Consider the following 23,585-nt stretch of genomic DNA (forward strand, 5'->3'; position numbering starts at 1 on the left):
CCTGCCTGAAGCACCAGTACCCCTTATGGGCACCTGTTCACGTCCTGGCTGCTCCTCTTCCGATCTAACTCTCTGCTGTGGCCTGGAAAAGCAGCAGAAGATGGCCTAAGTGCTTGGGCACCTGTACCCGCATGGGAGACCCGAAAGAAGCTCCTGGCTTCGGATCGGCTCAGCTCCGACCATTGTGGCCATTTGGGAGTGAACCAGCGGATGGAAGACCTCTCTCTGTCTCTCCCTCTGTCTGTAACTCTGCTTCTCAAATAAATAAATAAATATTTAAATAATATACACCAAAAAGACTCATACTAATCTCTTAATGGTGAAAGATTAAATTTTCCCCCCTAAACTCAGAAAAAAAGACAAGGATATCCATTCTCACCACTTTTACTCAACAATGTACTAGAGGTTCCAGCCAGCAAAAAATAGGCAAGGATGAGAAGCGAACGGCGTCCAGATCTCAGAGGAGGAAGTAAAACCGTCTACCAAGATAACAGGATCTGGTAAGAGAAAATCCTCAGGAAGCGTCTAAACCCATCAGAACTAAAAAAGCAAGCTCAGCACGCCTGCGGAGGCACAATCAACATACAAAAGCAATCCTGTTTCTGCACACATGCAATCAACAACCCAAAACTGAAATTAAAAAAACTATTCTACTTGTAATAGCAACCCAGAAAGGAGCATGTGAGAACAGATTTCACAAAGTATAAAATGTGTGCCTTGAAAACTGCAAAACGCTGAGGGTGGCAGTTTGGTGTAGCAGTCAGCACGCACTTGGGACAGCACAGCCATGTCAGAGTGCAGGCTCTGGGTCCTGGCTCCCTGCTACCGCACACCCTGGGAGGCCACAGAGGATGGCTCAAGCAGCAGGGTCACCACACACGTAGAGATGTGAACTCAGTTCCCAACTCCTGGCTTCAACCCGGCGCAGTCCTGTATGTTGCAAGCAATTGGGGAGTGAGCCAGTGGATAAGACATTTCTCTCTAGCACTGTTTCTCCCTCTCTCAGTCTCTCAAATAAATAAACTGTTTAAATTGGGGATGGGGGGGAACTACTGAAATAAATTAAAGACCTAAACAAATGGAGAAAACCCATGCTCATATATCAAGACTGAACACCATTAAGATGTTCAAGCTTCTCAAATTCAACACAAATTCAATGCAATCCCATCAAAATGCCAGCTGGCTCCTTACAGAAACTGATCGTCTGATCCAGAAATTCATATGGAAATTCAAGGGACCAGAATAGATTACCTTCAAAAAGAACAAAGACAGGGCTCACAATTCCAGATTTCAAAACAAATGAAAGGCCCCAGTAATCGAGCGAGCACAGTCCTGACATAAGAAATAGAACTGGGTGTGCAGAGGTAAATCCTCACGCTTACACGAAGCCAAGTTTTGCCCCGGACGAGGAAAGGACTGCCTGTCCAGCCAGTGCTGGGATGACCAGCTGTCCACGCGCAGCAGAGCAAAGCTGCAGCCTCACTCCTCACCTATGCAAAAGGAACTCAGAACCAAACATCTTAGAAAGCAAAACCTACAAAACTCTTTTTTAAAAAATATTTATTTATTTATTTGAAAGTCAAAGTTACACAGAGAGAAGAGAGGCAGAGAGAGAGAGAGAGAGAGGTCTTCCATCCAATGGTTCACTCTCCAACTAGCTGCTTGACCGCAACAGCCGAAGCTGCACCAATCCGCAGCCAGGAGCCAGGAGCTTCTTCCTGGTCTCCCACGCAGGTGCAGGGGCCCAAGGTCTTGGGCCACCTTCTACTGCTTTCCCAGGCCACAGCAGAGAGCTGGATCAGAAGTGCAGCAGCCAGATCTCAAACCGGCGCCCATATGGGATGCCATGCTTCAGGACAAGGCTTTCCCACCGTGCAACAGCGCGGCCCCTCCCACAAAACTCTTAGCAGAAAGCACAGCAGTAAATCTTTGTGAACTTTGTTAAGCAAAGGGTTCTGACACCACAAGCAACAATGCCAGATAAATCTGACATCATCAAAATTAAACATTTTTGTGCTTCAAAGGGCACCATTACAAAGTAGAAGGGTAATTCACAGAATAAGATAAATTCTTTGCAAGTCATGTATCTTATAAAGAACTTGTATCTAGAACAACCAACCAACCCTTAAAACTCAATAGAGGGGCAGCACTGTGGTGTAGTGGGCTAAGCCTCTGCATGTATTGCCAGAATCCCATATGGGCGCCGGTTCGAGTCCCGGCTGCTCCACTTCCAGCTCTCTGCTGTGGCCTGGGAAAGCAGCAGAAAATGACCCAAGACCACAGGCCCCTGCACCCACATGGGAGACCAGGAAGAAGCTCCTGGCTCCTGGCTTCAGATCGTCGTAGCTCCAGCCGTTGTGGCCATTTGGGGAGTGAACCATTGGATGGAACACCTTTCTCTCTGTCTCTGTCTCTCACCGTCTGTAACTCTACCTGTCAAATTTTTTTAAAAAATGAAGTGCTGATATATACTGTAACATGGATAAAACCTTGAAGGCATGCTAAGTGCGCTCAGTCACACACACACACACACACACATTCTCATTTATATGAAATGTCCGGAACAGGCAGTAATTCTAAGCTGACAGAAAGTAGACAGCGGCTGCTTAAGGATGGGATGGGGCGGGGGAGGAGAGAGGCTGGGAACGATAAAGGGTAGAGGGGTTGGTGTTTTTTTTTCCTTAAACACTTCACATGTGTGATGCTGTTGCATGTGAAGTTACACAGGTGAATTATGTTGTATGTTAACCTCAATAAAGATGAAATTGTTTTCAAAGGCAATCCAGCTGCCACCTGCTCTCTCGGGTGCTCTCTCGCAACCCAGCCACCATTCTATGAGGAAGCTCAAGGCAGCCACAAGCAACACCAGCGCAGGAGCACTACACAGCACAGCACTGGCTGGACCCCAGCGGTTAGCCTGCGTTAGCGGACAGCTAGACCTGGTGACCCAAGCTCTTCTGACTTCAGTCACAGTCTTCGAGTCTTCCAGTGACATCCCAGATCCTGCAGCAGAGCCGAGTGTCCCCACTGTGCCACACCTGAATTTCTGCCCACAAAACCCAGGAGCAGAATCAAATGCTTGCTGTATCATGGAAGGGAACAAGGGAGGGAGGAGGAGGAGGGAGGGGGCAGGAAGGGGGGAAGGGGGGGAGGAGAGAGAAACGTTACAGCCTGATCAGCTCAAGCACAGCCTCACTGTCAAGTTCTCTTCCTGAAATTTCATGGAACCCTCCTGATACCGGGAGACGTTTCCAGGTTTAACAATCCAAAGGTCCAGGTTCAAGCTCCAGCTCCAAACACTTACTGGTCTCGTAAAGTTTTAACCAAGTAATTGCTCTGAGCTTCCGCTTCACATCCCAGAACTGGGACGAGAGGTGAGAATGCCATAAGGTGAGTGCTGGCAGTCTGAACCCTGTAACGATCCCACAATCAGCATCCATCAACACTACCACAGTCCTCCCAGGAACACGTGAGCTTCCTACCGCACTACCACAGTCCTCCCAGGAACACGTGAGCCTCCTACCACACTACCACAGTCCTCACGGGAACACGTGAGCTTCCTACCGCACTACCACAGTCCTCACGGGAACACGTGAGCCTCCTACCGCGCTACCACAGTCCTCACAGGAACACGTGATCCTCCTACCGCACTACCACAGTCCTCACAGGAACACGTGAGCCTCCTACCGCACTACCGCAGTCCTCACAGGAACACGTGAGCCTCCTACCGCGCTACCGCAGTCCTCACAGGAACACGTGAGCCTCCTACCGCGCTACCGCAGTCCTCACAGGAACACGTGAGCCTCCTACCGCACTACCACAGTCCTCACAGGAACACGTGATCCTCCTACCGCACTACCACAGTCCTCACAGGAACACGTGATCCTCCTACCGCACTACCACAGTCCTCACAGGAACACGTGAGCCTCCTACCGCACTACCACAGTCCTCACAGGAACACGTGCATGCTTCCTATCAGGCCACAGTCTAGTCACAGGACTCAAGTCAGGTGGGCAGGGTGGGCGCTGTGGCGCAGAGGGTCAAGCCACACCTGACACACACATCCCCCGTTGGAGTGCCAGTTCAAGTCCCTGCTTCCAGCTGTTGCATCCTGGGACACAGCAGGTGATGGCTCCAAGTGCTTGAGTCCCTACCCCTAAGTGGGTGAGCCAGACGGTGTTCCCAGCTCCTGGCTTCAGCCTGGCCCAGACTTGGTGATTGCAGGCTTTGGGGAAAGGAACCAGCAGGCAGGAGCTCTCTTTCTCTCACTGTCGCTCTGCTCTTCATATGAATGAAAATAAACCTTTTTTTAAAAAAAGACCCAGGGCCGCAGTTTGCCCTGCAGCACACTGTCCGCACATCACATTCACACAGGCTGCTGCATTACCAAGGCCTGCAGGCTCTCCACCCCAGTACAGCCAGAGACTCACTGAACCTTCCCAGCAGCCCCCTTGTGTTTCACTGAGCACAAAATGTTCCACAAAGTTCAAGCCCAGACTAACAGGAACTGGAAACTCATTCTGGTGGGTTTTTTTTGTTTTTGTTTGTTTGTTTGTTTTTGGCAGGCAGAGTGGACAGTGAGAGAGAGAGACAGAGAGAAAGGTCTTCCTTTGCCGTTGGTTCACCCTCCAATGGCCGCCACGGCTGGCGCACTGCGCTGATCCGAAGCCAGGAGCCAGGTGCTTCTCCTGGTCTCCCATGGGGTGCAGGGCCCAAGCACTTGGGCCATCCTCCACTGCACTCCTGGGCCACAGCAGAGAGCTGGCCTGGAAGAGGGGCAAGCGGGACAGAATCCGGTGCCCCGACCGGGACTAGAACCCGGTGTGCCGGCGCTGCAGGCGGAGGATTAGCCTATTGAGCCGTGGCGCCAGCCCTCATTCTGTCTTAAGAAAAATATATTTTCATTTGGTCTTACATAGCTAAAAAGAAAAACAGACTCCAACTAAAGCCACTTTAAAAGATTAAGTAGCAAGGAACCCACCTACCTCTCTCCAGATAATGAAATCTTCCCTTTAAAAAAATACAGAAACCAATAAACTTTTTTATAAGCTATTCTGCTTTAAAACCCTGCAGTAATCCACTGTTTTGGAGAACCTGCTTGGGGTGTGCCTTCAGCACCGGGGTTGACACAGCGCTTGGGATGACCACGACCCATATCACGGCGCCTGCACTGAAGCCCCAGCTCTGCTCCTGTTCCCAGCTTCTGTCAGTGCACACCCCATGAGGCAGCAGATGACGGCTGAGAACTTGGGTCCCTGCCACCCACATGGGAGACAAGGACTGGGGCCCATCTCGTGGTTTCAGTGGGCTCAACCCTGAGCTTGCAGGCACCTGAGAAACCAGACAGCAGACGGGACAGCTCTGTCTCCTTCTCCTTCTCTAGTAAATACTTTTAAAAATTTAGAAGAGAGAACTCAACTGATTCCTTACGAAAAACAGAAACACATGACAGTTCCACATCTGGCCCACACCCAGGAAAACCTTCATGCAAGTACACAAGGAGACAGGTTCAACAAGGTTTGAGAAAAATCTAGAAGTCCATTATCAACTGATAATGAACAAATGAATATGCAGACAATGAAAACTCAACCACAGCACAAATGAACTCACGCTGCTCGTACCAACAAAGCTAAATCTCAACACTGAAAACTGCATAATCTAAACACTGAAGAGCAAGCTGAATGCACACAGTATCCTTTATAAAATGTTCTTAAAAACAAAACCAGGGGCAGGCCTTCAGCCTAGCAGCTAAGACACCTGCATCCCATATCCGAGTGCTGGGTTCAACACCGGCCTCTGGCTCACTCCAACTTCCTGCCAATGCTGATACTGGAAGGTAATGGTGATGGCTCAAGACTTGGTTCCTGACATCCATGTGGGAGACGTGGGCTGTATTACTGGCTTGTGGCTTTAGCTCTGCTCCAGCCCTAGTTGTTGCAGGCACTTAGGTAGCAAAACAGTGGAGAGGAACACTCCCCCTCCCTCTCCCCTCCCCCCTCCCTCCATATCTCTCTCTCTCTCTCTCCATCCCTCCCCTCTTCTGCCTCTCAAATTTTAAAATGAAATAAAATAAAAATGTTTTAAAGCAAAATGACACCATATCATGTTTGTATACACTCGCAAGCTCCTAGTGGTGCTGATCTGGGGGAGGGTGAGGAGTTTTGGCCACACGTGTGGTCAGGCAAGGCCCCCTTCCCTTCACTGAACAGAGAGGTCCACTTCCTGGTAGCCTGACGCTAGTCCACATGCCCTTTCTGAATGTCTAAAGATCTTCCAGTGTTCATCAATTGTTCTGGCTCTGTGAAGGTGAGGTGTTTATGCACTAGACACAGACCAAGAGGGTCAAAACGTGAGGGTCTCCTCAGGGATCCCTGGCCCTGTTGGTTTACATCATACACAGAAATCTTCCAAAACTCAATCTCAACACCATTAGCCACCAGAGAAATGCCCATCAAAACCACACCGAGATTCAACTCATGTCAGGCAGGATGGCAAAAACTGAAGGCGGCCTGAGTAGAGGGAACCTGACACCCTCACAACGCTAGGGTGGATGAAACTGGCACAGCAGCGGTGTGGAACGGGCTAAGCAGAGTGCCCACTGACCCAGCAATTCCACTCCCAGGCATACACCAAAGAGAAGCGAAGACGGACGTACAAACTCTCGCAGGGCAGCACTCTGAACACCAAAAGGTGGCGGCAGCCCAAACACCCATAAGCTGGTACACAGTGAGCAAACAGGGCCATCCACGCCATGGATGCTAGGGCTTTAAAAGAACAAGGCACGGAGTGCCCCCTACTTGGGGTCAGCCCGTGCGCCTGGGTGCTGTGCTGCGCAGCTGTGACGCTCAGGAGCCCAGGTGGGCTGAACGATTCCCAGTTGGCAATGGGTTGAACCCCATCCCAAGTCACAGGGAACTGCACCCGTCCACACCTCGGCACGGGTCAACTCCAGGCTAAGAGAAGCCAGACACAAAAGGACGCCTGCTGCATGAGTCCTCTTCCATGAAATGTCCAGCAGAGGCAGCAGGCGGGCAGCGGCCAGGGTGCACGGGAGGGGAGGGACAGAGACCCCCACGGGCACAAGGCTCCTCTGTGTGCGGATGAGGCTGCTCTGCAATCGGCTGTGGTGGTGAGAATGCAGCTCTGTGAGGGCCTGTGCTGCGCGGCGCGTGAATGCTCTCTCTATCACCACAGACGGCAGGGACAAAAGGTCTCCCCTCGCCCCCGCTGTGTGCAGGGCAGGCTGCAGCCGGGGCCCTTCAGCAGGAAGCACTGCTCACCAGCGCCACTCAGCGAGCTTCCCCAGAGCCCCGTCTGTCACCAAGAGCCAGACCGCCCGGCATGCTTCATGCCAAAGAAGTGAGGACAGAAAGAGACTGAATTTGTTATCGGCCATTACTTGTGTTCACACCCTTACAATCCTCCAACCACACAACCCATGAGGATTCTCAGATGGAAGAAGGAACGAATGAAACTAGTGGAGACGGGTCACTGGCGCCTCAAGGCCACGTGGAAGTGCAATGATCTACACAAAGGACAGGACAGGACACTAGAGAGAGGGGAGAGGAGGTAGCAGGGACATACCCCAGGGCACTGTGCTCTGAAGAGGACCCTCAGCCACAAAGACACCCCCCCCCCCCAGTCCCTGGAAACCTCAGCAAAGCTCACCCTTCCTGCAGAAGGCACGCGAGAAGTCCACCAAAACTGGTGCAGAGGAGGAGGAGCGGGAGGGCGGGGCTCCGGGAGAGCACGGCCCTGGGAGGGACCCGTCCAGGGAGGCGGCAGGCTCCACCGTGACCAAGAGGCCGCCGAGAGCACCAGGATGTCAGAGCTCTGTCTGTACCCACACATCCCGAACAGTTACAGGGCAGACTCAGAAGCAAATACTCTGGGAATCAGCTGTGGACAGCCAGGTCCTCCAAGCTGGCCCGCACTGGGAAAGCACCACGGAGGCTGGCATCTCAGCCTCGTACTGACTCCGTTCTAGGACGGCTCTGCAAGTCATTCAACAAACACTGCAATGACAAAGCTATTCTAGAATCAACTGCAGTGATGAGAACCTAACTCTGTGACTGGCACGTGAATGATCTTTAGAGAAAAACAGAGGGGGCCGGCGCTGTGGTGTAGTGGGCTAAGCCTCCAGCCTGCAGCACTGGCATCCCATACGGGTGCCAGTTCACGTCCCAGCCGCCCCTCTTCCAGTCCAGCTCCCTGCTTATGGCTGGGAACACAGTAGAAGACGGCCCAAGTCCTTGGGTCCCTGCACCCACATGGGAGACCCAGAAGAAGCTCCTGGCTTTGGACAGCCCAGCCTCCAGCCACTGCAGCCATGTGGGAAGTGAACCAGTGGATAGAAGACTTCTCTGTCTCTCTCTGTAACTCTACCTGTCAAATAAATAAAATCTTTTAAAAAAAGAGAGAGATAGGAGCGAGAAAACTGACTACACAGGCCCAACGCTGGCTCTGAAAAGACGAGAGCAAGCACGCTAGCGTCCCTGCCTTCCGGCTGCTTCCGGGAGGGTGGACGGGAGGGTGGACGCTCCCTTAGGACATGGGTGAGCCCTGCGGCAAGGGCAGAGAGGGAAACCAGCGGAAACGAGAGGGCGGCCCCAGGCTGACGACCCACTGCCCCTCCATCAGGCGCGCTGACAGCACAGGACCAGCCGGCTTCCTTCTCTTTTTAATTAAACGTTAAACAGCAGTGAGTGAAACTAGCAATGGGTAACATAGTGAAGAGTGAGAGAAAATAAAAGTACGGAAAGGAAACCAATCCAGCTGTAGTGCTCCAAGCATCATAAAGCAAATGAAAAATTCTACCAGCACACGTGCGGCCCAGCGTGCCCCTGCAAGGGAGATGGGCCTCGCGCCAGCCGCGTCCTGGCTCATCCCCCCGCGCCGCCAAGCATACACGCCACGCAGCGCCCTTCGGGTTCCACTGCCGCTCCCTGAAATATGAACTAAATGAGCAACGAAAGTCACCATCAGGTTCATCCTCACACAGCGATGCTCACCAGATCTGTAAAACATATTCAGAAGAAGGATGGCTTCCAAGGAAATTAACTTTAGAGGGCTTTGGAGGGAAATGTACAAAAAACCTCATCACAACAGCAAACAATTCCACACACAGCATCATTTGAAACGCGTCTGCCCCAGGAGTGAACTGCAGAAAGATGTGGCCCCATAGACACAAACCAGAGAGGGCCCGGGGCCTGGCGCTCAGCCTGGCGCCGGGGCTGCCTCCACCAGGCTGCCTGCACCGGGGTCCCCACCAGCCAAGAGCTGCCTGCAGCAGGGACCACACTGCACCCCTGTCACTCCTGCTGCCCGGTGACTCCCAGCGCCTGGAGCCTGCGGTGACTCGGGCAATCACCGAGCCAAACGGAAGGCAGCTTCACAGATGTCTCTTGAAACGGGTCTTAGAAACAGCATTTGTATCATAAACCTTTCCCTCACGCGACACAAGTAATGTGTGCTTATCACAGAAAATGCAGAAGTATGGATAAGACCAGAAGCCTTCAGACTTGTCTATCACCTACAAGTGCAGAGGGCTGCCAGCCATCACCGAGCCCCCTCCCCCTGCCTGCTGGCCTCACCAGTCCTCCCCTGCCCTCACCAGCCCTCCCCTGCCCTCACCAGTCCTCCCTGCCCTCACCAGCCCTCCCCTGCCCCACTGCCCTCACCAGCCCTCCCCACTGGCCTCACCAGTCCTCCCCTGCCCTCACCAGCCCTCCCCTGCCCCACTGCCCTCACCAGCCCTCCCCCTGCCCTACTGCCCTCACCAGTCCTCCCCACTGCCCTCACCAGTCCTCCCCTGCCCCACTGCCCTCACCAGTCCTCCCCCTGCCCCACTACCCTCACCAGCCCTCCCCTGCCCCACTGCCCTCACCAGTCCTCCCCTGCCCCACTGCCCTCACCAGCCCTCCCCTGCCCCACTGCCCTCACCAGCCCTCCCCTGCCCCACTGCCCTCACCAGTCCTCCCCCTGCCCCACTGCCCTCACCAGTCCTCCCCTGCCCCGCTGCCCTCACCAGTCCTCCCTCCCTGCCGGCCTCCAGACTCACCACACAGAGCCCCTCCTCTCGCTCCCTCTTCTGTGCCGGGCGGGCTCCCCACAGACTCTGAGGTGCACTGCCCAGAGAGGAGTCCTTGCCCTCCTCCCACACTCCTTGCTAATTTCACCATGTGCCTCTAAGGGGAGCCACTGCCCACCCTCAATTCCTACCCGCCCCACCCCAAATCAGCTCTGCCAAGACTGCCTCCCCGCACCCCTCTTCTCCCCAGTACCCCAGCCTGTGACGTCACTGTCCTCCAGCCATGCAAGAACAGGATGGTGTGCTTGCCCCGCCGTCCACCTCCGCCTTGAACCCTCTTCCACTCAGTGGCCTCTTGGACCTATCGGGACCACACCTTGGCATCTGAACCCCTCTGTCCCCACTGCCCTCAACCAGAGCTCCACTTCCTCTCATTCCGACCATGCGTCCACTCTTGCGACTTAATCCCCACTAACGGCCACCCACCAACCTAAGGGCCACCTCGCCACCTCCCTGAAACACACCACCCACATTCTATTTCCGAGTCCCCTGGTCACCGTCCCCACCTCTCTCCCATCCTCCATCCAAGGGAAAACTGCAAAGACCACCCAAGCTGCTCCAGCTGTGACCTCAGCTTTGGCCTCCTCTGCCAGTCAGAGGACCAGCCACTCCCCAGCCTGAAGTCCAGCAAGGTTGTGATGTGGCCCTCAGGAAACAACATAAAACCTTCCCGGCATCCGAGGAGCTCCCTGGGAGGCTCTCTCGGCCCTGCTCGGCTCACACACACCCCCAGTTTGGGCCAGGCTCCTCTCCTCTTTTTTTATTTTTTTTGGACAGGCAGAGTTAGACAGAGAGAAAGGTCTTCCTTCCGTTGGTTCACCCCCCAAATGGCCACTACAGCTGGTGCTGCGCTGATCCAAAGCCAGGAGCCAGGTACTTCCTCCTGGTCTCCCATGGGGTGCAGGGCCCAAGGACCTGGGCCATCCTCCACTGCACTCCCGGGCCACAGCAGAGAGCTGGACTGGAAGAGGAGTAACCGGGACAGAATCCGGCACCACAACGAGACTAGAACCCGGAGTGCCGGTGCCACAGGCGGAGGATTAGCCTAGTGAGCCGCGGCGCCAGGCAAGGCTCCTCTCCTTGTCACCTCCAATGCATGGCACAGAGTGGGTTCTTTAAAAATATCCGTAGAGGGGGCAGCATCGTGGTGAAGATCAAGCCGCCATTTGCAATACCCAAGAGTGCCAGTGAGTCCTGGATGTTCCACTTCCCGTGCACGTCCTGCTAATGCACCTGGGAAGGCTGTGGAAGATGGCCCAAGTGCTTGAGCTCCTGCCACCCTGTGGGAGACCCGGCTGGAGTTCCTGGCTCCTGATTTCAGTCTAGCCCACCCTGGCTGTTACCGACATCTGTGGAGTAAACTGGCAGATGGAGGATTTCTCTCTCTCCTTTTTCCTCTCCCTGTTACTATGCCTTTCAGTGAAAATAAATAAAGGGGAAAAAAACTCTGTTGGACTAACTGCATGACAATCACTCCCTAAGCTGTTGCCCTCAGCTCTCCCACCATGGCTAAGGTTTCTCCTCCAAGCCAGCTCAGCCTGGTCCTATCTCCACAGCCTCAGGCCAAGTCCAAGCTGTGCCTCAGTCTGGCACACGGCCAGGTCAGCAGAGCACAGACAGAAGTCGGATCAGGGCGTCCTGCTCAGATCCTTCCTAGCTCAAACACAAAGTAGTCCAGGTCTACACTCCTGAGCCCACCGTCCCGAACTGATCCTCCCCTGCCATCCCACCTCCACTTTCATCCTCACACTTCTGTCCTCACATTGCTGGCTACCACCCCCCGCCCCGTCTCCCAACATGCCCCTGACTTGTCTTCATCCTGGTCTGGGTTCAAGCCAACCCAGTGCCCAGTCCCCAGGCACACACGCGCTATGTAAGTACCTAAAGGGGGCCAGCACCGTGGCTCAACAGGCTAATCCTCCGCCTAGCGGCGCCGGCACACTAGGTTCTCGTCCCGGTCGGGGTGCCAGATTCTGTCCCGGTTGCCCCTCTTCCAGGTCAGCTCTCTGCTGTGGACCGGGAAGGCAGTGGAGGATGGCCCAAGTGCTTGGGCCCTGCACCCCATGGGAGACCAGGAGAAGCACCTGGCTCCTGGCTTCAGATCAGCGCGGTGCGCCGGCCACGGCGGCCATTGGAGGGTGAACCAACGGCAAAGGAAGACCTTTCTCTCTTTCTTTCTCTCTCTCTCTCTCACTCTCTCACTGTCCACTCTGCCTGTCAAAAAAAAAAAAAAAAAAAGTACCTAAAGGGACGGAGCCTTCCTTTAAGTCCATTCAATGTTGTCTCACGTCCTCCATCAAAACCAACCTGTCCTTGCCCATCCTGCCACAGGGCCTCCCCCTCCCTCCCCTGCTGTTATCACACGAGCTGTCCTGGGGCAGCAGGTGTCCCTGTGTGGTGTCCCTGTCCCCCTCAGCCAACAGGAGCTCTCAGTAGCAGTCGTGACACCTGCCCACCTGTGCACATCCCACACACCCAATGCATGTTTGCTGTACTTCATTCTCTTTTAATTTTTAATCAAAAACACATCCTCTCATCACAAAATATGAGGGCTTTAGGGGCCGACCTTGTGGAACAATGGGTTAAGCCTCTGTTTATAACACTGGCATCCCACGAGAGTGCTGATTTGAGTCCCAGCTGCTCCACTTCTAATCCAGCTCCCTGCTCATGTGGCCCAAAGTGCTTGATTCCCCATCACCCACATGGAAGACTGGGATGGAGTTAAGCCTGGCCCAGCCCTGGCCATTGCAGCCGTCTGGGGAGTGAACCAGCAGATGAAAAATCTCTCTGTCTCTCCCTCTCTGCAACTCTGCCTTTCAAACAAATAAATAAATCATATATACACACATAGATAGATACGAGAATACTTCAAAAAGTTCACAGAAAATGAAGTTAAAACATAAGTTGATTTTGGATGCAGAACAGGTTTGTAACATACGTGCTCCATGAACTTTCTGAGGCTTCCCCTCATCACTCGATGACATCCTCTTGGAAGTTCCTGTGCTTCCAACGCTTGACCATCAGAGCGACTACAAGCAGGATGGTTTTGACGTCACACTTGGCTGATCTACACAACACCACTGTGGCTACAGTGACTGCTTTGGGAGGGAAAACGAATCCAAGTAAGGATTAATTATAAAATAAAAGCAGAAGGGTTCCTCGGCCGGCATCTTTTTACATGCCGCCCCAGAAGCAGCAGCCCTCACGCAAGAGCGGCCCGCAGCCCTACAGGCACAGGTGGGCTGGCACTGCAGCAGTCAGATCTGCCCCTGGAGCAGGAGGGGCAGCACCGTGTGCTCCTCCCCAGCCCAGCAGTCCCAAGGCCCTGGACGTGAGGCAGAACAGCCAGAAACCCTAGGAAGCCACGACTAATCACCTCCCAACCTGTCTTCCTCCCAGTCCTGTCTGGATTCTGAAAGAAGCAAAGCCCGACGCTCACTCCAGGCGCAGTACAGACGCCCCTCCCAACTCGCTGGCCTCTCCACCCGCAAAGACACTCACATGGAGACAAGGGAACCAGGTGGGCCAAGTGCTCCCAAACGGGCTGCCCTGCCTCTGAGGTCCACAGTGACACGGAGGGCCTTACCCCCTTTCCAAACCCAGCCCTCTGCCTGCCTCTCCACATGCTGACAGCCTTGCTCACCCTGCTGAGGGCTCAGCCCTCATGTCGTGTCATCTGGTGTGAGCCTTAGGCCGGCCAGCCTCTTTCGTCACTGTCAAGTAGAAATGCTTACTGGAAGAAACACACGTCACAGCGTGCAGCAAGAGGGTGCACGTGGGCACACGTGAGCAGCACCACGCAGACTCAGCAACCTGTCCAGGAGGTCCACTGGCCGCAGTGCCCACAGGATGCGGGAAGAGCAAAGTGGCAGACAGCTGCAGCACTAGCGGAGCCTGCGTGCACACCTCAGAGGGGAGGCGCAGAGTGAGAACACCCGAGGAGGCGCCTGTGGGGACCAGACCCAGTGCAGGCAGGCACCCAGAAACACCAGGGGCTGCTCTGCCTGAACAGACAGGCCAGGGCTGGGTCTAGACCCTGAAGCACTGTGGGGGCAGACGCCCACCGTGGTGCTCCCTGGGGGGCTCTGGCGGCCACAACAGCGGCGTCCCCAGCCCTGAGGTTCACAGCTGTTCTAACCAACTGAACGAACACACGGACAGCCACGTGCCCAGTGCGACCCTCAGCACAGGGTGGAATTTCCATTTTAGTCACCAGAAAAGAGGAAACAGCCTTTCAGAAAGAGAGAACAGAAAAGGCTGGGGATGCTCAAAACGCAAGCACCCCATAAGCACAGGACCGGAAACGGGACGCACCACCAAGCTGCCCCCTCTGCCTGTCGTCTGCAGAGTGGACGCCTGGCTGAGCCCGGAAGAGGGCTCACCTCACTGCAGGTGACACTGTGTGTCACCCAGTGGCACACAAAGCAGAGGACAGGCTCCACAGAGCGTGAGGAACCAGGCTGAGCAGCTAGGCCTGCTCTGAGCTGGCGGTGGGGGAGGAAGCTCCTAGGGCCACATGCCCAGCAGGGCAGCAGTGAGTTCAAATCGAACTTCTAGGGGTCAGATTCCCAGGGCTGCTCTGCAGGTGAGGGTGGGAGCTCTGGACAGACTCCTCAGCCCGCCATGTATAAGGTATTTGAGCGAGAGACTCAGAAACTGGGTTAGTAAAGTGGAGAGCACACAGTCCCCTGCCCACCCCGGGCCGCTGCGGAGACCCCACGGGTGGCTGTGTGCAGAGCCTGCCAAGGTAAGCACTCAACAAGCATCGCTAACAGAAGGGTCTCTGCCAGGGCCCACCCCCACACCTCAAGGACTGAGCTCCTGCTCTGGGACTTCTCCGTCCTGACACCTGCCCTGCCCCTCAAGACAAAGGACCAGGTGCTCAGTCACACCTGCTCCTGAGGCCGAGCAGGGCAACAGCCCCCACCCCAGCTCTGCCCGCATGGAGCAGCTGTCACCCAGCAGGAGAGCGGTGGAAGAGGCCCGAGCCCCCAGAGAAGAGACATCACTGTCAAGACAGCTGCTTGCTTTACCGCCATCCTTGTCCTGGCCACACACCAGCCAAGCCAGACCATGGCAATTCAGCAGGAAACACAGAGGTGAGAGGGCTCTCGGGACACGCTCTCTGCACCCCCAATGGCCTCCGATCCTTCCTGACCAACACGGAGAGGAGGATGCTGACTCCTGTCCTCTGACTCAGAAGATAACACGGGGCAGGCGTCCGGCTCAGTGAGCGGTCAGGACATCTGCATGCCGCATGGGCTCCATTTCCGGTTCCAGTTCCGGTTCCTGAATGCAGCTTCCTAATGCGAATCCCGGGAGGCAGTAGTGATGGCCTCAGCGACCGGTTCCTGCAGCCCTGTGGAAGACCTGAGTTCCCGGCTCCCAGCTTCAGGTCTACCTGGGAGGCCACTGTGAGCACCTGGAGAGTGAACTACCAGATGGGAGCCATCTTCTGTTTTCTGTCTCTCTGCCTCTCAAATTTAAGAAAAAAAAAATAATAAAATATAATCCAAAATCATCAGGAATTATTTTTTAAAATCCTTTTGGCCTTTATTTAAAATCAGCACGAGTCGAGATTTGCTATATCAGACAAACACGTAAAAGGGAAATTAAAACTACAATTCACGTTGAGTTTATTTTTCAAAACATTCCTAGACAAAATAAGAAATATTTAATAACATGAAAAGTGACCACTAGAAAAAAAAAAAAAAAACAAGAAAGAGGCACTGTGTGCACAGCAGCCCCCACCCCCAGGCTGCCCTGGCCGGTGTCATGGACAATCACCACCACTTACAAAGAGCGAGGGAGGGACCCAGCTCCCACAGAGCCCCCAAGTGGGGTGCGCACCAGCTCATCAGCCACTTCAAAACCACAGCCAGGAAACCAAGGCAGAAACACCTGAGAGAGCTGGCCAGAGGCAGCACCTCAGAACCTGCCACCAAAGCAGCAGGACACAGGACGCAAGAACCCTCGGGGCTCACAGCCAGTCCTTGGCGGAGGTCCCCCAGCCAAGTGCAGGACGCACGAGGGCCACCTGCCACTCTTTCCCTCGGAAACCCTCGACACTCCCCACGGAGCACACATGCTGATTATCGTAAAGCTCTCAAGTCACGTGTGTGGCCAGGCTGAAGTCCAGTCTGCTGGGCTCTTTCCTGGAGGCTCAGGGGAGCCCAGCCTGCGGTCCAAGGCCGAGGTCCCTGTTCTGCTGGCTGCCAGAAGGCGGCTCCCAGATTCTCAAGGCCACGATCCTTGGCTCGTGGCCCCATCCTCCACCTGCAAGGCCAGCAACCTCAGACTGCATTTTTTTTTTCAATGTACTTGTTTATTTGAAAGGCTAGGTCAACCGGAAGCCAGGAACCAGGAGCTTCATTCTGGTCTCCCACGTGGGTTGCAGGGGCCCAAATACCTGGGCCATCTTTTGCTGCTTTCCCAGGCCATAGCAGAGAGCTGAATCAGAAGCACAGCAGCTGGGATTCAAACCAGCATCCATACAGGATGGCAGCACTGAGGAGACAGCTTAACCTGCTGTGTCACAGAGCTGGCCACCCGAGTTCATCTCTCCGACCACTTTTAAGAGCTCATGCAGTTGTTAACTAGGGTCCCCTGGTAATCCAGAGTAACACCCCATCTCGGGGTCAGCTGATTAGCAACGTTAATTCCTCCGTCATGTAAGATGACATTCTCACGGGTTCCAGGATGAGCTCATAGACACCTGGAGGGCCATGATCTGCCAACACCCCATCCCCCAGGCCCCAACCCCCAACATTCAGTCTATCGGTGCACCTGTGAGTTCCACTTGCCCCAGGCACCCACAGCAGCTTCCTTGCAAGCCCACCTCCTCCCTCTCTTGTCTTCTCTTCAGGGATCAGAAGCACCACTCCCCCCTTAAAACCTCCCAGTACTGGAGCCAGCGCTGTGGCATAGCGGGTAAAGCTATCGCCTGCAGTGCCAGCACCCCATATGGGCACCGGTTCAAGTCCCAGCTGCTCCACTTCCAATCCAGCTCTCTGCTATGGCCTGGGAAAGGGAGACTCAGAAGAAGCTCCTGGCTCTTGGCTTCAGATCGGCCCAGCTCCAGCTGTTGTGGCCATTTGAGGAGTGAACCAGCAAATGGAAGACATCTCTCCCTCTCTCTTTCTCTCTCTGCCTCTCTATAACTCTGCCTTTAAAATAAGTAAATCTTTAAACACACACACACACACACACACTTCAGAGCTTTCTCACAAACTTAGGACCAAGATCCAACTCTCCCACATGGCCATCGACACCCATGAGTCTGCTCTCCCCCCTCCTTCCTCCTCCCTCCCTGCCCCCACCCCCAAGCCACAAGTCTCCTGCGGCAGGAGGGGCTGGAACAGCCACCCGACATGGAGCAGGCAGCCTGGCCATGCCCCACGCCTAGGTCTCAGCTTGGCCAGGACCTCCTTTGGGAAGCCCGCTCCACCCAGGTCGGCCGTGTCCTCTGCCAGCACCCTGACGAAGGCCCTCAGCCTGCGCGGACACAGCCTCAGGCGCCCAGTGCGGTTCCTGGCGCTATGCGGCGCTCCTGTTTTCTGAATGGGTCCACTGTGCCCAGCTCTCTCCCTCCTTCAGCCGGCGGCTGATGCTGCTGACCGCCTCCTCTGCTCCCAGACTCCTCGTGGCGCTGACAGTGCGAGCGGAGGCTGTCAGGGCCCCGACACCAAGAAGGCTCTCCTGCTCCGCTTTCTCCTGACACCCACGGGCTCGCCAGATTCCATGTGGGCCTTTCTTGCCACCCGCACGCTCACAAACGTCACCCTCACGTGCACAGACCCCAGCTGCCTGCGCCCCTCCTGCAGCAGAGCTCGTTGCCAGGCGAAGCAGGGCGAGCCACGCTGAAAGGCTGCCGTGTTCTCACGCCCAGCCTGCCGGAGTTCTGTCTCGGCACGTGGGGCGAGCGTGGCAGGAATTCCAACTGCCGCTGCAGAAGGTAACAGGCCAAGAGCCAAGTGAGTCGACGGCCCAGAAGGAACAGGCCCAACACAGAGGGGACCTTCCATGGCTCTCCCCACCTACAGATCACGCTGCATCTCCCCACTCCCAAGACCCGCTCTGCGCCTCTTGCCTGGAGCTGCACTGGCCTCCTCCCCAGCCTCCTCATACCGCCACGCTGCCACACCACCTTCGACAGGGCAGCCAAAGCAATCCTGCTACCCCTCTGCTGAAACCCTCGCCAGCGCCCGGTACACTTGGGGGAAAGACGAGTCCATGTCGTCAGTGTGACCAGGGGACCGTCTCCGCCTCCCCAGCCACAGCCAGGCTGGCCCCCGGCTCCTCTCCTCAACCAGGACATCACGGCACCTCCTGCTGATGTCACCTCCTCAGTGAGAGGTTCCCTGGTCACCTTTCCACCATGAGACCCTCCCCCCACAGCTGCCTCCGAGCCACCTGCCCACTCGCCTGCACTGTTTCTACAGCACTTGCCACCTTCCTCCAGTGAACTCCGCGTAACCCAGCTGTTTCTCGTCTGCTCTCCCACTCCCTGGCGACCTGAGACAGCAAGGACCCTGCTCCACTGTGTTCACCGAGACAGCCCTAGCAAGTGGGAGCTGGTCCTGGCACACAGTGCGGGTCAAACAGTCACTCAGTCACTGGATGAACAAATTATCAAACTCTCAAGACTGGTGCAACAAGCAAGTTCTCATCAGACAACCAGACTGAGCCAAACACCCTCCTACACAGGTCTACACGTGTAGTCTGCTCGTGTCACAGGTGCAGAGACCGATGGCCTCGGGGATGACAGCCCTTGGCCAATGTCACACAGACACTAATAGAAAGAGGTTAAAATCCACACCACCCAACTCCTAACCAGAGGTCTTCCTTCCACCACTCACCTTCACTCATCCAGCAGGACAGCCGCTGCAAATACACAACCTAAGGACCGAAACACAAACAGAGGCCTCCACTAGCAAGACGCCCGTGGTGCCAGGCGCGGCCTCGGACACACCGCTCGCTCGGCAGCCCGCGTGGGGCACCGTCGCCTCACTAGCAACGCAGAGCAGAGACAGGCATGCCCCAGAAACAGCGCTCCCCACTGACTGCAGAAAACAAGCACCAGTGGCAGCGCGAGAGGCACACGGACAAGGGCAGTCTAGGGCTGCCGGCTACGTGCGCAGGGAAGCCTCCGGGACCATGGAGAGTGGAAGACAGGCCAGCGGGAGGGAGGCAGTGTCCCGGCGCGAGGCACACGGACAAGGGCAGTCTAGGGCTGCCGGCTTCGTGCGCAGGGAAGCCTCCGGGACCATGGAGAGTGGAAAACAGGCCAGCGGGAGGGAGGCAGTGTCCCGGCGCGAGGCACACGGACAAGGGCAGTCTAGGGCTGCCGGCTACGTGCGCAGGGAAGCCTCTGGGACCATGGAGAGTGGAAGACAGGCCAGCGGGAGGGAGGCAGTGTCCCGGCGCGAGGCACACGGACAAGGGCAGTCTAGGGCTGCCGGCTTCGTGCGCAGGGAAGCCTCCGGGACCATGGAGAGTGGAAGACAGGCCAGCGGGAGGGAGGCAGTGTCCCGGTGGGCACAAGAGCATGGCAGTGACACGGGCATCAGGGCGCGGCGCACCAAGGGCCCGGGGGCCCTCAGCACACCCACCCTTCTCAGCACAGTGTCCCGGGGGCAAACCAGACAGCCCTGGTAGACACTGGTACAGCCCCAAGAACAGCAACTGGCAAACCAAGTGCTGCCCAGAGAAGCAGAAGGCTCAAACGCCGGACCCTTAACGAGCCTGCGTTCCGTGAATGGTGCCATCCTCCTCCTGAGTCTTCCTGGGCCGACGTGTGCACTCAGCAGACAGCACGGGAACCCCGGAAGGAGCCCAGCGCCACGTGAGCAGGTGCACCTAAGCACGTGGCCAGCGATGACAGGAGACGTCACGTACTGACAGGGAAGAGGGTGCGCCCGGCAGGGCTTTGGGGGTGGAATTCCATCCTGTCGCCAGAGGGGACAGCCACAAGGCGCCAGGGATCACAGACACTGGACAGCTCTTTCTGTGGCCTGCCTTCCCTCCTTGTCCCACCCTTTTCGGCAGCAGGCTCCAGTTCTGCAGACCCCACGCCCTGCCCCACACTCCGCACACGGCAACCCTCCGAAGTGCTCAGAACACAGCACAGCGTCAAAACCAAAGGCAATGACAGCCAGCCTTCAGTAATTCAGGATCGATATCCCAGAAGCTGGACATAGGCAGTCTCTTGTGGCTGTCATAACAAATTACCACAAACCTCATGGCTCTGGACAACAGAAATGCGGGGCCAGCACGGTGGCACAGCAGGTTAAATTGCCACATCCCGCATCACGGCACCGGTTCCAGTCCCCACCGCTGTTTCCCACCCAGCTCCCTGCTAATGCGCTGGGCAGGCAGCAGAGGATGCCCCGAGTGCTTGGGTCCCTGCACCTACGGGGGAGACCCGGATGGAAGACCTGGCTTTGGCTTGGGCCAGCCCTGACCACTGGGACCTATGTCTCCCCTCCTCTCTGTTGCTCTGAGTTCTGGAGGCCAGGAGTCTGAGACCAAAGTGCCAGCCGTCACCATGCCCTCGCTCAGGTCCCTAGGGGAGGGGCCTTGCTGTCACTTCTGGTGACTGCTGGCAGCCCCTGCCTTCCTTGGTTCACGAACGGTGCACTCCAGGCTCTGCTGCTGCCTTCACGTCACCATGCCCACGTCTGTGTCCAGATCTTCCTCTTCTTCGAAGGACCCCTGTCACTGGACCAGGCCCACCCCAACCCTCATCCCGACCTGCTCACTTCTGCAAAGACCCTGTTTCCAAACAGGCCCACGGCCACCAGTTCTGCACACTTGAGTTTCGGAGGGGCGCTAACTCAAGCCCGTACAAGGACACAATACGAAGAGACACCGTCATCAGTGCAAAGGCTTGGCCACGGTTGTAGCTCCACACCGCCGTGCATTGACTCCTGCCTCTCAGCTGCTTGTTAAGAGCTAATGGCCTAGCAAATGACAGGGAAGATGCGGCCTCCCGTACCAGGCTGCCTGGGCTCAATCCCAGCTCTGGCACCTGACTGCGGCTTCCTGCTACAGACGCCCTGGAAGGCAGCAGTGCTGGCTCGGGCAGTGACCTGCCACCTATGTGGGAGGCCTGCGCTGGGTTCCTGCCCCAGCTTCATCACGGGCCAGCCACAGCCAACGCAGGCATTTGGGTAGAGGGCTGGGGGGTGAACCAGTGCTTGGGGGAGAGTTCTCTCTCTCTCTCTGCCTCTCAAACAAACAAGAGGGTCCCCACACTTTAAAAAAATAAATAAATACTGGACTTTGGAGTAAAGGAGACCCAAAACCTCAACACCTGAAGGCAACGCCCACGTCAGAGTCACGTGGCTCTGTTTCCCAAATGCGTACTGCATTTGTCCCGGGCACTGCCGGGACCTTCACGGCCTCTCAGACCCTAGGTGGGGCCTTTCTGGAAGCCTCGCAGCAGGGGGTGGGAGGCGGGGGTCTTCGGCCAGCGCGGGCGCTCTTCATTCTGAAGTTCCTGGTCTGCCTGCGCCCAGATCACTCTGCGAGGTACACTGCCCTGGCTGGATGCGCTGACCTCCAGTCTCCGGCCCAACGGCGGCCCAAGCCACCAGATGCCGCCCAAGCCCTAACTCGAACGCCGCCATTCTTGATGTTCAGGAGCTCAGACACGACCGCCAGGTTCTGCAGCCGGCTCGCCTCTCCGGTGCTTTCACCGGGGGCTGACTGGGGATTTTCCACGCCATGTGTCCTCTGCCCCTAGGGCCCCGGCCGGGCTCAGCGCCACGCCAATCAGACGAGGGCTCTGGGCTGTCAGAGCTTCCACGGCGCAAAAAAAAAAAAAGCCTCCACCCGCCGGCCGCTGGGCGCAGGAGTTGCTTTGAAGGCCTGGAGCGGGGACGCGGACACTGCGAAGGCGGCTCAGGTCCACACGAGGTCGGAAGCCGCACGGCCCCGGCCTCCGCCGCCGCGCCGGGGCACGGCCCGACCTGCCCGTCGCCCCTTCCCGGGGAGCTGCGCAGCTTCGCCCACGAGCGCCCGCCCGTCCCCGGGAAAACTCGGGCAGCTCCGCCTCCTCGCAAGCCTCGCTGCTCCGCGCGGGCACCGTCCCACGGCCGAGCGCCCCGACGCCCCCTCACGCCACCCGCAGTCGGCCCGAAGCCCGACGCCTCCCGCAGCCCCGCGGGGCCGCGGCGGCCGCCTGACCTCCGACCCCTGACCCCGACCCGGCCCTCCCCGGCACACCCACCTGCCCGGGACCTTGCTGCTGCTGCGCTTCCAGAACTGCTTCCTGACGCCGTCGCTGGCCATGGCCCCTCCTCATCCCTCAGGCCCGCGGCCCTGACACCCGGAGCGCCGCCGGTCGGCCCCAGCGGCCCTTTCCTGTGCCCCGCGGTGGCCCCTCAGCAGTCCCGGGTCTCCCGAGCGCAGAGCCCAGAGGCTCTTCCGCCTCCCTCCGGAAGTTGTGCCTCCGGGCGCCCGGAAGTCCCGCCTCCGTCCCAGGTGGCGAGTGACGCAGCGCGCGGAGCCGGACGGCATCAGAGGGCGACGGCGCGCTCGGTGTGACGCAGGGCGTCGTCGGGTGGGCTGGGTTTGCCGGCGCCGGGCCTGAGCTGCGGCCGGGGTGAGCCGCGCCGGCCCCGAGCGTCCCGCTGTCCCAGCGTCTGCTCGCTGGACCGCCGACCCCGCGGCTCGCCGCCGCCTGTGGACGCCCGGGAGCCGCTGCAGCCTGGGGCAGCACCTCCAGAGCCGAGGCGGGTCCCGTGTCCGGTGCGGGCGGTGGCCGAGGCCCTGCCGGGCGCCGAGCGGGGTCCACCTGTGTGCGGCGGGGAGAAGCGGCCCGGGGGGCGCCGGGCCGGGCGGTGGGCGAGGCCCCTGCCGGGCGCCGAGCGGGGTCCGCCTGTGCGCGGCGGGGAGAAGCGGCCCGGGGGGCGCCGGGCCGGGCGGTGGGCGAGGCCCTGCCGGGCGCCGAGCGGGGTCCACCTGTGCGCGGCGGGGAGAAGCGGCCCGGGGGGCGCCGGTGCGGGCGGTGGGCGAGGCCCCTGCCGGGCGCCGAGCGGGGTCCACCTGTGCGCGGCGGGGAGAAGCGGCCCGGGGGGCGCCGGTGCGGGCGGTGGGCGAGGCCCCTGCCGGGCGCCGAGCGGGGTCCACCTGTGTGCGGCGGGGAGAAGCGGCCCGGGGGGCGCCGGTGCGGGCGGTGGGCGAGGCCCTGCCGGGCGCCGAGCGGGGTCCACCTGTGCGCGGCGGGGAGAAGCGGCCCGGGGGGCGCCGGGCCGGGCTCAGCCGGGCCCACCGCGCGCCCGGGCGGACGGCGGGGGTTCCAGACGCTCTGGCTTTGCACGGGGAACATGCCGAGCGCCCCGTTCAGATTAGGTCACCTTTTTTTGTTTTTTACCGTGGCTACCAGGGAACTTGAGACGACGAGTGTGGCGTGCACTGCGCGCTGAGGGGCGCCGGGCTGGCGTTGCAGGCTGGAGGGGGCTCCTCGGGACACACCTGCCTGTTCTCTATG

General features: G+C 57.6%; 1 protein-coding gene across 1 annotated transcript in view; it reads right to left on the reverse strand.

Annotated features, from left to right (window-relative positions):
* TBC1D22A (TBC1 domain family member 22A) overlaps positions 1-22,518 on the reverse strand; it is a 367,129-nt gene extending 344,611 nt beyond the window's left edge. The window contains exon 1 of the mRNA XM_062202659.1: positions 22,323-22,518. Within this exon, the coding sequence (XP_062058643.1) occupies positions 22,323-22,384 (62 nt within the window). The 5' untranslated portion in view covers positions 22,385-22,518. The remainder of the gene's footprint in view (positions 1-22,322) is intronic.
* Positions 22,519-23,585: the final 1,067 nt, after the last annotated feature.

Source organism: Lepus europaeus, chromosome 10 (genome assembly GCF_033115175.1).
Source record: "Lepus europaeus isolate LE1 chromosome 10, mLepTim1.pri, whole genome shotgun sequence".
NCBI lineage: Eukaryota > Metazoa > Chordata > Mammalia > Lagomorpha > Leporidae > Lepus > Lepus europaeus.